At 60.2% G+C, this 14,319-nt stretch overlaps 1 protein-coding gene across 5 annotated transcripts; it reads left to right on the top strand.

Annotated features, from left to right (window-relative positions):
- Nucleotides 1-460: 460 nt before the first annotated feature.
- On the top strand, nucleotides 461-3,068 carry Ly6h (lymphocyte antigen 6 family member H). Of its 5 annotated transcripts, XM_078016578.1 has the most exons (5): nucleotides 461-622; nucleotides 896-1,014; nucleotides 1,475-1,602; nucleotides 2,101-2,220; nucleotides 2,510-3,068. In XM_078016578.1, the coding sequence occupies exons 3-5, from the start codon at nucleotides 1,536-1,538 to the stop codon at nucleotides 2,743-2,745; spliced, it is 423 nt and encodes a 140-aa protein (XP_077872704.1). In that variant the 5' UTR covers nucleotides 461-622; nucleotides 896-1,014; nucleotides 1,475-1,535; the 3' UTR covers nucleotides 2,746-3,068. The 5 variants fall into 5 exon arrangements, with proteins under 5 accessions (XP_077872704.1, XP_077872702.1, XP_077872701.1 ...); XM_078016576.1 differs by lacking the exon at nucleotides 896-1,014 and having other exon boundaries at nucleotides 514-622; XM_078016575.1 differs by lacking the exon at nucleotides 461-622 and having other exon boundaries at nucleotides 834-964.
- Nucleotides 3,069-14,319: the final 11,251 nt, after the last annotated feature.

Genomic DNA, 14,319 nt, shown 5'->3' on the forward strand with positions numbered 1-14,319 from the left:
CAAGTTTCTAGACTAGGAGGAACACATAGTATGTGCTCAATAAACATTGACTCAGCTGGTCACGTCTTGCAAAGATATAGTACTAGTGCAACCATTTGTCTAGGGTAAGGACAAAAACCTACCTCTGTCTTCTCACCGCGTTTCCAGCGCCAACGCAAGCGCTAGAACAGTGGCACTTTTTCTAGCCAAAAGAATGAAAGCAGGTCTAGTAGGACGGTGGCTTCTGGCTTACCTAGTGCGGGGCTGAGACCGATTCCAGGCACCAGGGAAAGCCGGTCCAAACCCGCGCTGCCTCGCCAGGATTCTAGCCCTCCGGGTGTGGGTGTGGTTGGTGACAGCAGTCCCTGGGGTTCGGGCTGGGGCTGAGGGTGGGGGTCTTCTCGAGGCCCCGAGGAGAACTGCCTGGAGCAATAGGAAACGAGGACTGGGTTGGGAGGGAGGGGCCCCACGCTGGGAGGCTGAGCCGGCGGTGGGTGACGGGACCTGCACGGAGCACCGCGGCTTTACCTCCCTCCCTCTGCGTCTTTGTGCGCTTGTCTTCCTTTTGCAATCGACGTTCTTCCGAGAATTTCCAAGGGGATCTCAGCCAAGCGGAGGGGGAAGGGATCCTGCCCACGCCTGGGTAGGGGGAGGTGGGGGCGGAGGTGGGGGCGGGGGTGGGGGAGGTGCACCGGGCCGCGGTGGTGGGCGCGGGAACCCGAGAGGGCGCGCGCGGCCCAGGCCAGCGACCTGCCGCGGGGCCGCGAGCCCCAGGCGCCCCCCGCCCGCGCGTCTCCCCGCCGCCCCCGCCCCCCGCGCGGCCCCCGCCCCGGCTCCGCCCCGCCCCTCGCGCGGGGTCCGCGTCTGCGGCTGCGTTCCCCGAAAGACGAGGCTGCGCCCGGGTTCCGGTCCGCAGGGAGACCGAAGGGCACCACTCCCCGCGCCGAGCACGCCGCCCGAGCCCGAGTGCGGACACCCCAGGGATGTGAGTGCGCCCCCCGACCCCGAGGCCCGCGCTCGACGCCCTGATCCGCGGTGAGCGCCAAGGCGCGCGCGCGGGAGCCGGGGGAGGGGACCAGGCGCGGGGTTCCCGGCCCCCCAGCCCAGGGGTAGGGGTGGGGACGAGGCGCGCACCCCTCCCCTGTCGGCAGGTACGGTCCGCTCCCTCCTCCTCTTGTCGTGCCTGACCCGACGAACTGACAGCTCCCCAGGGAGGAGAGACGCCCCCCTCCCCCGTACCCGCTGCAGGTGCCGGCCCGGGGTGGGTGCAGCTTGGGTGGTCACCTCGCTGGAGAGGGCAGACCTTTTCTCCCTGGCGGGGAAGCTGTGATGGTGGACGCGCTGGGGGATGGGTGGGGGTGGGGCTCTGCGAGCTGCTGGCCGACCCCCAGCTTTGGATTTCTGGGAGGAGGACTCATCCCGAGGCCAGAAAAGGGGAGGGTCCCTGCGCCTCAGCCAAGGGCTGGGTCTCCTGACCGAGGCTTCTCCCCGCAAGGCCTGCGCCCCAGAGGACCCCCACCCGTAGCCCCCGCGCCTCCCCGAGGCCCGCCCGGAGCATGCTGCCCGCAGCCATGAGGAGCCTGGGCCTGGCGCTGCTGGCCTTGCTGCTGTGTCCCGCGCCGGGTGAGTTGGGGTCCGTGGGGCAGGGGCAGGTCACCGGAATATCTGAAACCTCCAAGGGTTCGGGTTCTCACCACGCCCCTTCCCAGCCCCTGCCTCCCCAGCCGGCCCTTGCCGCTTGGCAGTAGCCACGCGGGTCTCTCCCAGCCCCCGACGGCACCAGGCACCTTTCCTCCAGGCTGCTGGTCCTGCGTGGGTACTCCTTGCTGCCCAGTTGTCCGGGTTCTCACACTTCTCTTCCCAGAGCCCCACCAGGCTACCCACCAAGTCCTCTTTGGGCCTTAATAGCTTGGGACCCACCCAGCTCTGGGGGTGTCTGTGAGTCGGGGCAGGAGTGTGCAGGACACGGGGTGTGGCTTGCTCATTCCTGTCCAGTGGGAGCTGGAGCCACCTCTGTGGGCGTGGTTCTGCCAGGAGGGCAGGTGGGGATGGAGGGGACACAGGACCTGGCTGGTCAGGCTCCAGTTCCTCTGGTCATCTTGAGCCCTATGCTCTGCCCAGCTCATGGCCTGTGGTGCCAGGACTGCACCCTGACCACCAACTCCAGCCATTGCACCCCGAAGCAGTGCCAGCCATCGGACACTGTGTGTGCAAGTGTCCGGATCACCGACCCCAGCAGCAGTAAGTTGGGATCAGGGTGGAGGTGAGGCTGTTGAAGGCCAGACTCTGGGGAGAGGTCAGAGGTGTGGTTCTCTGAGCCACCCTGGGCGGGGATGAGTACGGTTTGCGGGTAGGATGCTGCCCAGCTTTTCCCTCCCTGGCTCCTTAGGACCCCTTTCTCTGTAGATCCCAGCTTTGGTGGGTTGAAGGCCTCAGCTCTGTGGCCCTGGCCCCAAACTGACCTGGAGGGTCTTGGGGACAAAGCAGAGGGTCCAGGTGGAGCTCCAGTCCCAGTCCCTTGTCTCCCCAGGCAGGAAGGATCACTCCGTGAACAAGATGTGTGCGTCCTCCTGTGACTTCGTCAAGCGGCACTTTTTCTCAGACTATCTGATGGGGTTCATTAACTCTGGGATCTTGAGAGTCGACGTGGAGTGCTGTGGGAAGGACTTGTGCAACCAGGCAGCCGCTGTGGGGTGCAGCCCCTGGGCCCTGGCTGGGGGGCTCCTGCTCAGCCTGGGGCCTGCCCTCCTCTGGGCTGGGCCCTGAGGTCCCTCCTTCCCGCAGGGTTCTGAGCTTGTTCCCCTGAGTCCGGCTGGCACTGCCTCACCCCAGGCTGGTCTGACCCAGGCGGGGACACCACTGGCCAGTATTGTGGTCTGTGGCTCTCACCTTCCCTATGTGAGACCTCCTGCCTTTTCACCAGCTCCATGTCCCAGGCAGCTGGATTTCTCCAGGACACCTGGTGTCTGGGCAGGAGGCTGGGGACTGGGGGTGTCCCCTAGGGGAAGTGAGGCCAAGCCAGGCACAGCCCAGAAGCCTGGCCTGAAGGGCATCGTCTACAGAGAAATAAAGTCACTTCTGAGTCCTGAGGCTCGGGTCTGAGCCTGGGTGTGATGGGCGGGCAGGTCCTGGCGGAGAACATGGGGGGGCTAAGATGGCAGTCAGGTGGGGGCATCTGTCACCTGTGGTGTCACCACAGGGATCAAGGTGGTGGGTGGGTGTACTAGGCTGCCTGAAGCCGCCCTGAGTGGGGGCTGCTTGGGCCTAGTGAGGATTGGGAGCAGTGGGCGTGGGGGGCTGAGGGTCAGGATGAACAGGATCACAGGGTGGGCCAAAGGTGGGGTGTGGGAACCTTGGTGCATCCTCAGACACCACGGTGTACACAGCTGCACCTCGGCACACACACAGACAGCAGCGTGTGCACACATGGCCAGCGTGCACGGACGTTCCCCCACACCATGCCCAGGCAACGCACCCTGGATCCTCGACTGTGCTCACACCCCGCTCAGCCACAGGTGTCTGCTGGCATGGGCACCAAGACCTCCCCACAGCACCAGTTCAACCTGGTATGTCCCAGTGCACACTCACGTGAGCGTGCCTGGGTTCACACCCACCCTTGAGTGCTGTGTTGTGTGTGCATGTGGACACTCAGCACCTCTTGCTCCCAGCCACTCTTTTGGGGTCCCTGGATGGTGAGGCTCTGGGATGGCTGAGAGCCCCTGGAGCTGCTGCAGGCCACATGAGCCCTTGCTGGGTATCTGCAGCTCACCCTACCCCCGGTTGGGATTGGGCATGAGGATGCTATACCTCCTGTGGGCTGGCACCTGTGCCAAGGGACAGGGAGACCCACCCAGGTAAATCAAAGTGCCCTCCTAGGTCTTCGATGCCAGCTGGGGGTCTCAGATCTCACCCATGACTCCAGCCCAGCCTCCCGTCCTTTTGAGCCCCTCTGCCAGACGCTCCACGGGGTTCATCTCACGGCCCAGGCTCACAGCCTGCTGCTCCTCTTCTCAGGACGCCGCCAGCTGTGGGCATGTGCTCTGAGCCCATTTTCACACAAGTCTTTGGACTTTGGCTAGTGCTCCCTTGTGCCACCTGTAACTGACCTTGACTTCCTGCCATACTGGGTCCTGGGTTCCTCCGAGACAGAAGTGGTTCTTGTGGGATCAGCTTTGCTCCCAGAGGCCCTGCAGGAGTGTCGGAGGGGACCAAGGTGTGGTGTGGGGCCTCCAGTCCGTGCTGGACAGTGATGCTGGCTCCGTGCAGTGGCACAGCCTAGGGACTTGCCCCTGGAGAGCCATCGCCCCTTTCCATTTGAATTCTGCTCTGCTGCCCTGTTTTGGACCCCTGCTGTCCCACCCTTCAGTAAAATGTGTGGCCCCCTCAGGTGCCTGGTGTTTTGTGGGTGCTGGGGATCCAGCTGGTGCTGGGGGGGGATGTGCAGAGAGTCTCTGGAACCCAGGGGCAAGATGCTGCAGCCGGGGAGCCCTGGAGCAGGGTGGTGGCAGCTCCTGGGGAAGCCTGGAGCTGGGCGGTGGAGGCCACCGGCTGAGGATGTGCTCTGAGCCCGCGTCCACACGAGTCTTGGTGTGCTGGATTTATTGTTTGAGAGAAGCATCTAAAAACAAAAGGGAGTGAAATTCTCCCAACTCTTTGAAGATGTGAAATTAGAAGGGAGCCTCCAATTCCCACCTGAGGGGCTCCCGAAAGAGGGGCAGCAAGCTGAGGGGACCCCACAGGGGACGCCAAGTGGCCCATCTCCCTAAGCTGGCGTGCTCCCTGGAGTTTAAGCCGGTCCTGCTGACAGACTCCGCTGCCTGAGGAGCCTCCGTCCTCCGGCCAGCGCTGGCCCACGGGGGCCCTGGTGCTCCCTCCCCAGCAGGTCCAGCGGCCTCTTTCCAGGCCAGTGCCTCCAGGTGGACCTTTTGTTGAGCTCCCTGGGATGCGTGGCTGCTGCGCTTACTGAACCTCCCCTGCTGCTGGGCGCAGGGGTTTGTTTTCAGCTTGTCGTCAGCAACTGTGAGGGGACCACCTGTGTCCTCACAGCTCTGTGGGCCAAGGGACACATCTGCAGGACTGATTCCCACAAGTGGAAAGCTGAGCCAGAGAGGAAATCTTACTGGGAGGTAGGTGCTCCAGCGAGGCCATGTTGGTTGAATTCCTCACACCCTCTGTGGCCAGGGCTAGCCACCTTCGGCCATTCTGCCCTTCAGTGGACAACAAGAAGCTCACTGTGATCCACGTAGAGTTGTGGGTGCAGCCGAAGGGCTCCAAGCTGGTTAGCCACTGTGATCCCCAGTGCAGTCTGTCCCACCCTTGCCCATTCCACTCTGGCCTTTGCTCTTGTGTATCAGGGACTCAGATGTCCCCAGGTTGGGTGGTGCATGACCCTCGGTGCATTGCTGTCTCCGCCACCTGAATGTCCGTTGTGCTCAGAGGTCGCACATGGCAGTCATTGTCCTGTGTGTTCAGGCTGTGCATCTCAGGACCCCCCTGCACAGTCTCTGGACGCTCCAGAAGGTTTGCAGACCTGATTGCTGCATTCAGACGTCCAATTCATGGCAGAAGGGCGGGTATTCTCTCAAGTGGCCCCTTTTTCTCAGCGCCATTTATTAAATAATTCACCTTTCCCCGATGACTTAAAACGTCAGCTTTATAACATGATGCGTCCTACCTCAGGGTGCCTCTGGCCCGTCACCCGTGGGGACCCCATGTCATGCTGTGCTTTTCCAGCTTTGGCAGCGTTCATAGCCTCTCAGCTGCTGCTCAGGCCGGCGCCCTTCCGCCCGCTCCTCCAGCCTTATTCTGGAGGTGACTCAGGCCAGGCCCGGAGCACCCATCTGATGGGCTGGACCTGGGGTTGGCGCCCTCCCTGGCGCCTTCCTGCTCCCTCCCGCAGCGCCTGCACAGCCTCCCTCTGCTGCTCCGCTCCCCTTCCCTGGGGCTTGGCGCCTTCTTGATACATTGTTGTGGTGACTTGTAGCTTTCCCTGGTTTTATAAATGGGATTTCCTCCTTTCCTTCTCCTTTAACTGGTTGTTTTTGGGGTGGGAAGCTGGTGTTTTGACTCGCTTGGGGACATCTGTTCCTAAGCATCCCACCTCACTCAAACGGGAATGAGGGGGCTGCTTGTCTAGGGGAGCAGGGGGCAGGGCAGGCAACGTGGGTCTCTGGTCTTTGTCTTCCAGAATCCCAAACCCACCCTACCCTGGCTTTTCTGAGGAACATGGAGATCCCCAGGAAGAGCCTCACAGACATCTCAAAATAGGGCCTGGGTGCAGGGGGCTTCCCTCAACCCGGAGGAGGCACCCTGAGCAGGTGGGGGGAGAGATGAGGCTGACGGGCCCAGAGGTGCCCAGCTTCCTGGGAAGTGCTCCTGGGGGTGGAGGCCCGGGGAGGGACAGTGTGGACGGCACAGGTGGCATCCAATGCCGTAAGTAGTAGCTTGGCCAGCAACAAGGGGCAGCGAGGCCACACAAACTAGGGTGGAGGTCATTTTGGCGGCAGCCTGTGTGGGTGGGTGGTCAGCACCATGGTGTGAGTAGACAGCTCTGTCCCTGCTCCCTCGTCCCCAGTTGGATGCCGCCCTGGGGAGATGTGGAGTGTGCTCCGTCCACAGAGATGGGTTCCTGCCCAGAGAAAGGTGGGTCTGGAAATAAAATGGCAGGGACATCACCATGTGTTCCTTTTCTGGCCGCATGGTGGACTCTGTGCACTGTCCTCTCTGGTGTCCACCCCTGTGTGTGCAATGTCCCCTGTGCCCACCCCATGGTCTGCCTGCACTGGGCTGGTGTGGGAGCATGGTGCCCAGCTGACCTGGCTCCACCCTACCTGTTCCAAGTCACATGGCCGAATGCTAGGGGCTGAGAGGCTGCAGAATGAAGTCCCCCAATTCCAGAGGGGAGCAGGAGCTCCCTGCAGAGAATGTCTGGGTGATTGAAGTAGCTGCAAGTGACATCACCCCTATGCGGAGGAGAGCCCCTGTCCCCGAGCCCTGCAGCCCTGAGCGGCACCTGTTAGGTTCTGAGGGGTGCACATGGCGCCTGCAGATGAGCAGCTCTGTCCTCCCGTTCTCCTTTGGGCTTCAGGTCACTGCCTGCTTTGCAGAGCGTGGCTGAATGAGGCCTGGGCCGGGTCTCTTCACCAGGAGCTGTTGGCTCTTGTGCTTGCAAATCTGTCTTTATTCAACTTGGACTATTTATTCATATTTCAATTATATTTTTAAACTCAGGAGTGGCTGATGGACTTTGAAGAAACCCCCTTTGCCAAGTATTTTCTCTGCTTCACGAAGAGCTTGTACCGTAAGGGGCTTTGCCAGCCACCTTGGCCCTGTGACCTGTGATTCTTCCACCCCACTGCCACATAGGACGTGGGCTTTGTGGGACGTCTAGGGCACCTTCAACTGAGACCTGTCTGTGGTTCTCCTCTGACATCTTCACTGGGGCAAGGAGTCCCACAGCCTTGCAGAGCCCCAGGCGTCTGCCTCCCCCGCCCAGGAATGGTCTCCCTGCCCCAGGAAGCTATCACCAGCAGGTGCCCTGTGCCCCCACTGCTCTCTCTGTTGTCGCTGGTGCCGGCCTCCTCCCAGGTGCTGGGAGACCACATCCATCTCCCCTTCTTTGTACCCAGTCATGTCCAGTTCTAGGTCTTGTTATGCCCACTTTACACCCAGAAGCAGATTTGGAAGTAGGACTTGGAGACGTGAAGCCGTCGCCGTTTGCAGGAAGTACAGGGCTGCCTGGATCCAGATTTCCCTCTTGCTTCCTTGCTGTGCAATCCCAGCAGAAAGCCTAGTTCTGGGTCGGAGGTGGGGCACACCCAGCTCAGGGATGTTGTGCCCCAGGAGGCCGAGCTGGTCCCAAAGCCCAGCCTCTGGCTCCTTCTGTTCGACTCTGGCAGAATGCTAGTCCAGGCAGGGAGTCGGAAAGTGGTGGGTTGGGTGGGATTTGGAGGATTAGCAGCTCCCCCTCAATTCCTGGAGGTTGCATGGGGCAGGAAGGGGTGGGAGCTGGTCCTGGGAATCAGGCAGGGGGCTCCTGCCTGTTGTTCATTTGCACCAACTAACAGTACTCCAGCAAGAAGTGGGCCTGAGCCCGGGCTGCGTCCTCCCACCATTTCCACCGGGGCGTCTTGTGCAAGTACGAGGAGACACAGCTCAGTGGTCTGCTCTTTATGGGGGAGTTTGCTGCCGACAGCCCTGGTCTCCGCCTTGAAGATCATGCCCTATGGGTGCCCTCCTGGGTGCTCTGCCAACGCCTGCCAGCTCTCCGGCTGGGCTCCTGCTCTTGTCCTCCGCGGGCTGCATATTTGGGTCATTCACCTGTTTCCCTGCTGAGTGCTGTGGTGGAGAGCCTTGGCCAAGTGCCCCTGACCTGGGTGTGGGGGCAGGTTCCTGGGGCTGGCCTTCTGGGCCTGTGGAGCATGCACCTGTCAGGTGTGGCTGCTTAGGGCCACGCCAGCGATGGTGGAGTCACCTGGGTCCTGTGGTGTTGGACTTTGCCGCTGACTGGTGGTGAGAGACGCTGCTGCACTGGCTGCAGCGGCCCCAGTGCACACACCCAGGTGGACTTAACCTTCAATTGCTGCCAAGGGGTCACTGGCTTCCCCTTCCTGCATGATCCCCTCCTGCGGCCATGGTCGTGGGGGCTGCGTTTCTCCAGGCGCTCTGCTCCCGACCTCCCCCTCTTTCCCGTCCCACAGTTGCCTCCTTGTTATCCATTCCTGGGCGCTCTCTTGCCAAGTAGACATTTATTTTCTCTGAAAAAAAATTTTTTTTTTAAAGAGAGAGTGAGAGAGGAGAGAGAGAGAGAATTTTTTTTTTAATATTTATTTTTTAGTTCTCGGCGGACACAACATCTTTGTTGGTATGTGGTACTGAGGATCGAACCCAGGCCGCACGCATGCCAGGCGAGCACGCTACCACTTGAGCCACATCCCCAGCCCTATCTCTGAATTTTTATGTGGTCACTATTTTTATTGTGGCTGTGAGTCTCCTTGTGCCTCCTTACAGAGCCTCTGGGAAGTGCCATTACACAGGCAGAATGTCCCATTTCTACTTTAGGGAGGCTTAAGGGGTCAAGGCACTGCGTTGGAGCCCCATGTGGCCCCACCTTGGCCCTGAGCCACCCCTGAGCACTGTGTGGGCTGGGCTGGGCCTACCCTCGTGGCCCTGCTAAGCCCGACACCTCCTGAGAGAGTGACAGTCTCCCTGCTGTGAGTCCCCTGCCAGCCCATGGGGCTCAGCACTTGGGGGCAACAGGGAGGCCTGGCCTCTAAGGTCTCCAGGGAGTCCAGCCCCAAACTTAGGGTTTATCCCAAATGGCCATCAGAGCAGTGAAGGAAGGACCACGTGGGCCTGGGGGCCTGTGTGCCCAGTGGACGCTGCTGTGGTTCCCAGCCCCAGGTGGAGGAAGCCACCTTTGCCCCACTCACAGCTGAGAAGCTGAGGGTGGACTGACTGTTCAGGGCCCACGGCTGGAGAGCATCCAGGGTCAGAAGGGAGAGCTGGGACTCTTGCTGTCCGATGTCAAGACTCACCCGCAGCAGGGAAGACGGAGGCAGAATGGAGCCAGGCACCGGCCACAGACCCAGGCCCATTCAGAGAACCATGGGGTGACGGGCAGGTCTGACAGGTGGGAACGAGGGCCCTGGGTGTTGGGAACTAGGAAGGGGCTGGCCCCAGGGGAACGGGGCCTTGGATCCCTGCCTCACACTCTCCACCAGGATCCACTCCGGGATTATGGAAATCTTGAAGCAGACAAGATCCCCACCCACAGGACAGCATAGTGAGTTGTGATGTCACACAGAGGGACAAAGTACCCCAGGTGCAGGGGATGAGCCACAGGCTCATTGGACGAAGGTTGACAATGAGAAACTGAATGAATGAGGCCACAGAAAGCTGAGGCCTGGACACACGTGACCTCTCAGTGCTTTATAGGCAGGTGGTGGAGAAATAGAGCTTCATATGCTTAATAGACTGTGGTGTGTATGTGTTTTACTTTACTTTTGAGACGCTATCCTGCTGTGCTGCCTGAGCTGGTCTCCAACCCCTGGGCTCAGGTGATCCTCCCAGCCTCCGAGTAGCTGGGACCACAGGCACAGGCCACCACGTCCGCTGCACTTAATAAGACATTTGGGCCATCGGTCTATCATATTTGCATCGGTCTGTCTGTCTGTCTACCTATCTGGAGGGAAGTGTTGGTGGTGAGCTCACAGATGCTGTCACATGAGTAGAGGGAAGGAAGGAAGGAGACCATGAAGGGCCCAACCATGAGAAGGTGTCACAGGTCAGAGATGTCAACAAAATCAAACTTATTCACTGGAGACGTCAAAACTATCCATGCCCTCAAGTCAAACCCATCAAAAGACCCTCGGCCTTGGTGTTTGGGGCCCGAACCTTGGCCTCGCTCAGTGCTGAACAGGGGTCTCCGGGGGGCTCACCCCATCTTGTGGATGGCCCAGCTACCCGTCTCCCAGGGGCCTATAAGTGGTGGAGGAACGAATCTGCAGGATGGAACGGGGAGAGGGGCTGTGGGCGGTGGCCACAGAGGCAGGCAGGATGGCCTCATGCCACCCCGTGGGCTCCAGGGACAGAAGTGTCTGTTGGGCAGCCACAGATGGTACCTGCAGCTTCAGTCTCCTGGGGCTGCTGTGACACATCACCACGGACCAGTGGCTTGTGCCACGCTGCGTGAACGCTCTGGGAAGGGACGTCTGCCTCTGGCTTCAGTGGCTCAGGTGTCCCCGGGCCTCGTGAGTCTGAGCCGCTCTGCCGTCATGTGGATCTTTCCTGTCTCCCACGATGACATGGCGTCAGTTAGGGCCCACGGGGAGAACCAGGACAGTGACGTCTCTGTCCTTACCTCCTGCCCTGCAGAGACGTTTCTAGGTAAGGCCTCCTCCGAGGGTGTGGGTGGAGGTGAACGGGCTGCGTCCCCCGGCCACCCACTCACCCCCACCCTGCCCCTGGTGTCTTTGGGGGGGCCTGCCCACCTCCACTCTGGGAATCAGCCTGGTCGGCCTGGGGAGCCCAGAGCGGGCTGCTGCCCGTCTGAGGAGCCCTGGAGCGGGTGGAGCTTGGAGCTGGCACCCAGGGGACAGTGGCCTGGGGAAGCTAAGCCTGCGCGGGACACCTCAGCAATGCTGGAGGCTTCCCGCTGTCAAGGATGGGGCAGAAGTGGACTTATTTGGTCCTCAAAGGGAGCAGTGTTCTAGGTGCAGAGAAAGGGGGCCTGGTGGGGATCCGGTCCCTGCTGTGCCCAGGAGTCCTTCACTTACTCATTTATTTTGGTGGGGGTGGGGAGTGAATCAGAGATACTCTGCCACCAAGCCACGTGTCCCTAGCTCTTTTCAGTTTTTGAGACAGGGTTTCACTAAGTTGCTTGGGGCATAAGATTCTGAAGCTGGCCTCCAACTTGAGATCCTCCTGCCTCAGTCTCCTGAGTGGCTGGGATCACAGGTGTGTGCCTCCATGCCTGGGCCCGGCAGTCTTCCTTGCATGAGCCTGAAGGTGGAAGCCAGGCCCTTCTCCCTGCCTCGGCTGGCGGATGTGCTGAGCGCTCGGTCCGTGCCCTCTGCCTTCCCCCTGAGGTGCCCTTGGAGGGGGAAACTGAGCAGCCAGAGTGCCCGAGAGGGAGCAGTGTTTGGTTAGGAAAACCAGCCTGCTGATTTAAGTCACCTTCTCAGGGCCAGACTGTCGGTGGCTGTTTGAAGCACTGGGAAGCCACCCAAGGGTTTTAATGGGTGACATGATTTGTTTTGTGTTTCAAAAGGTCACTCAGAGCCTGGTGGTGTCGTGGTGCCTGTAGGTTCAGTACTCAGGAGGCTGAGGCGGGAGGTTACTTGAGCCTTGAAATGTGAGGCCAGCCTGGCCACATGCCCAGACCCTGTCTCAAAGGAAAAGCAGCCACTTGGGATCTGGAATGGAGGACAGCATGAGGCAGACTCAGCAGCAGGGAGACCCTTGGGTGCTGACGCCAGGGAAACTTGGGGGAGGCCTGAGACATGGCACTGGAACTGGGCTTGGAGAAGCAGGTGGGCATCTTGATCCAGGAGGTCACAGTGGGTGGCAGGTGTGGCTGAGCACTATGGTTAGAGAGGGGTCTACCCACTAGACAACCAGGACACTCAGAGTTTAGCCTGGGGAGCGTTCCCAGCGCCTTTCCAGATACCACTCTGGTCCGGATGCTGCTCGGCTCCCCAGGGGCACGCTGTGGCGTTGTGTCCCCTTTGGCAGGCACCCGGAGCCCGTTCTGTGCCCCGCTGACATCTGCGCAAAGTGGACCCTGGCTGGGCTCAGAGTCCATAGTTATGAATTCTACCTGCTGACATTTACTTGTAACTCACAAATCGATACTTTTGCTGACATTTGTGGACATGCTGAGAGCGGCAAAATGTTTGAGTCACCCCACACACAGGCTCCCCACTGAGGTCACACGAAGCCACCCTCCTCCTTGTTCTATAAGCGTCTTCTCATGGCCCTCTGGCACCACATTTTTCACATTTTTGTTGGCGACTCTGCTGTTTGGATGCCTGCGCACAGTACTGGCCAGGGTCACTAAATGGGGGGCTGTAGTGTGCGGGAGAAGAGGCCATGGTGTGAGCTTCGGGCAGGCACCAACGTGCCCTTGCTGTGTTCGCTGTGACTGAGGCAACAGTGTGCCCTGGATAAGTGTCTTTAAGCAAAAATGCACATGAAACAAGGTAAGTCTTGATCAGTATTGAAATGCAGTCAGAGCCCGGAAGGACACTTAGCCTGTGTGTCCGGCGATCACGGATTCTGTGTTTGCAGTGACCTCATGGGCCGCCGCCGCAGCAAACATGGAGAACTAATTGTACTTGCTAGTGAGGAGGGTCCCTGAGAACTAGCCTTAGATGACCCTGCCGAAGGTCTGGACTTGGGCCTCCGTCACCTGCCCCTGGGCTGGGGCATCAGCTAAACACTGATTTCCCCACCCTGTTGCCGTCCCACAGGCTCCTGCCTGGGGAGATTCCAGGGTGGACTGTTTTCAACTTAGAGACCCCTGGGAGGGCAGGGGCTGGTCTTCAGGAACTGCAGGAAGGCCCCAGGGCATGGCGCACGCACCGCTGCGTCTCTTTATCCTCATCACCTGGGGGTTTTCAAGACATTTCATGCCCCCCTGGAGGTGCTGATTGTGCATGCAATGTTTCAAAGGCCAAATGCATCTTCCTGCCCACCTTTTGAGGTGCTGCGGCGGGCAGCCGAGGGCTCTGAGGGGGCCTCCCCGGCTATTCCCCTCCTTGGGTCAGTGTTGGCATAAACCTGCTGTTTAAAAGTTTAATTCTATCAACAAATTCATAAATTCTTGGTGTACTGCACAGCCATGGCAGGAAGCGTGGAGGTGTCTGCTAGGTGGCACTCAGCTCATGGAGTCTTTTCCCATCCGCTGTGACAGAAATGACCTCCACTATGGCCCCCTGGCTCCCAACCCGGGCGTGCTGGCCCTTAGGTGCTCTGATTGGATGTGACCATTTCTCAGGTAGCTCATTGCAGACAGCAGACAGCTGTCACTGTGACAAGGGACCTTTACACCCATCCCCCCACGGGAACAACATGCTCAGCCCCAGCTGGTGGCAGGATGGCAAGGGCAGGTGGCTCTTTATATTTTTGGAACTCTGGCCACGGAGAACAACAGCAGGGGTCACTCTGACAAGCCGTGTCCTGCTGTGACATAAATCACTTGCCAGCTCAGCCTGGCCACTGTCATTTAAAGGCACCAGAGGCCGGGGAAGTGCAGCTTCCTCTCCAGGAGAAGAGGGGCCAGCCCTCTCCCATGGATCTGAAGGCCGCCACTGACTACTGGTGCGGGGCCTCCTCGGCCAATGCCGCCCTCTGGTGTCCCTGCTTGGGAAGGCAGGCCTTCGCCGGGATGAGCCTAGAGGAGCAAGATTTCCTCCTGACTCAGGACCCAAGTCCCTGCAGGACTTCCAGCAGGCGGGGCCTCTCCTAACTGACCACCGCTTGTGTCCGTTGGGGACATGGTGAAGTGGCTCAGTTTGGAACCGTGGTGCAGTTCCAAAACCGTGCGTCCCAGGACGGGGATAGCTGCATGCCCTGACTACAGCCCCCGATGTCCCAGGTGTCCCCAGGATGCACTCCACCATGCCATCAGGTCACTGGGTTGCTTCTACCTGCTAAGGCTGTCCATCCCGGCTGCCCGGCTGCCTCTGGAGTTCCTTTGCTGTGTTCAGTCCACCCTGGGAGGAGCAGGTCCAGCTGCGACGTGGGCAGGGCGGCCATGTACCCCTCCCATGCAGGCAGCTGCCCGAGCAGGTCTCAGCCACGCGGAGCCAGAGGCCAGCTGCGCCAGTCCAGGTGGCT

This window comes from Ictidomys tridecemlineatus, chromosome 7 (assembly GCF_052094955.1).
Source record: "Ictidomys tridecemlineatus isolate mIctTri1 chromosome 7, mIctTri1.hap1, whole genome shotgun sequence".
NCBI lineage: Eukaryota > Metazoa > Chordata > Mammalia > Rodentia > Sciuridae > Ictidomys > Ictidomys tridecemlineatus.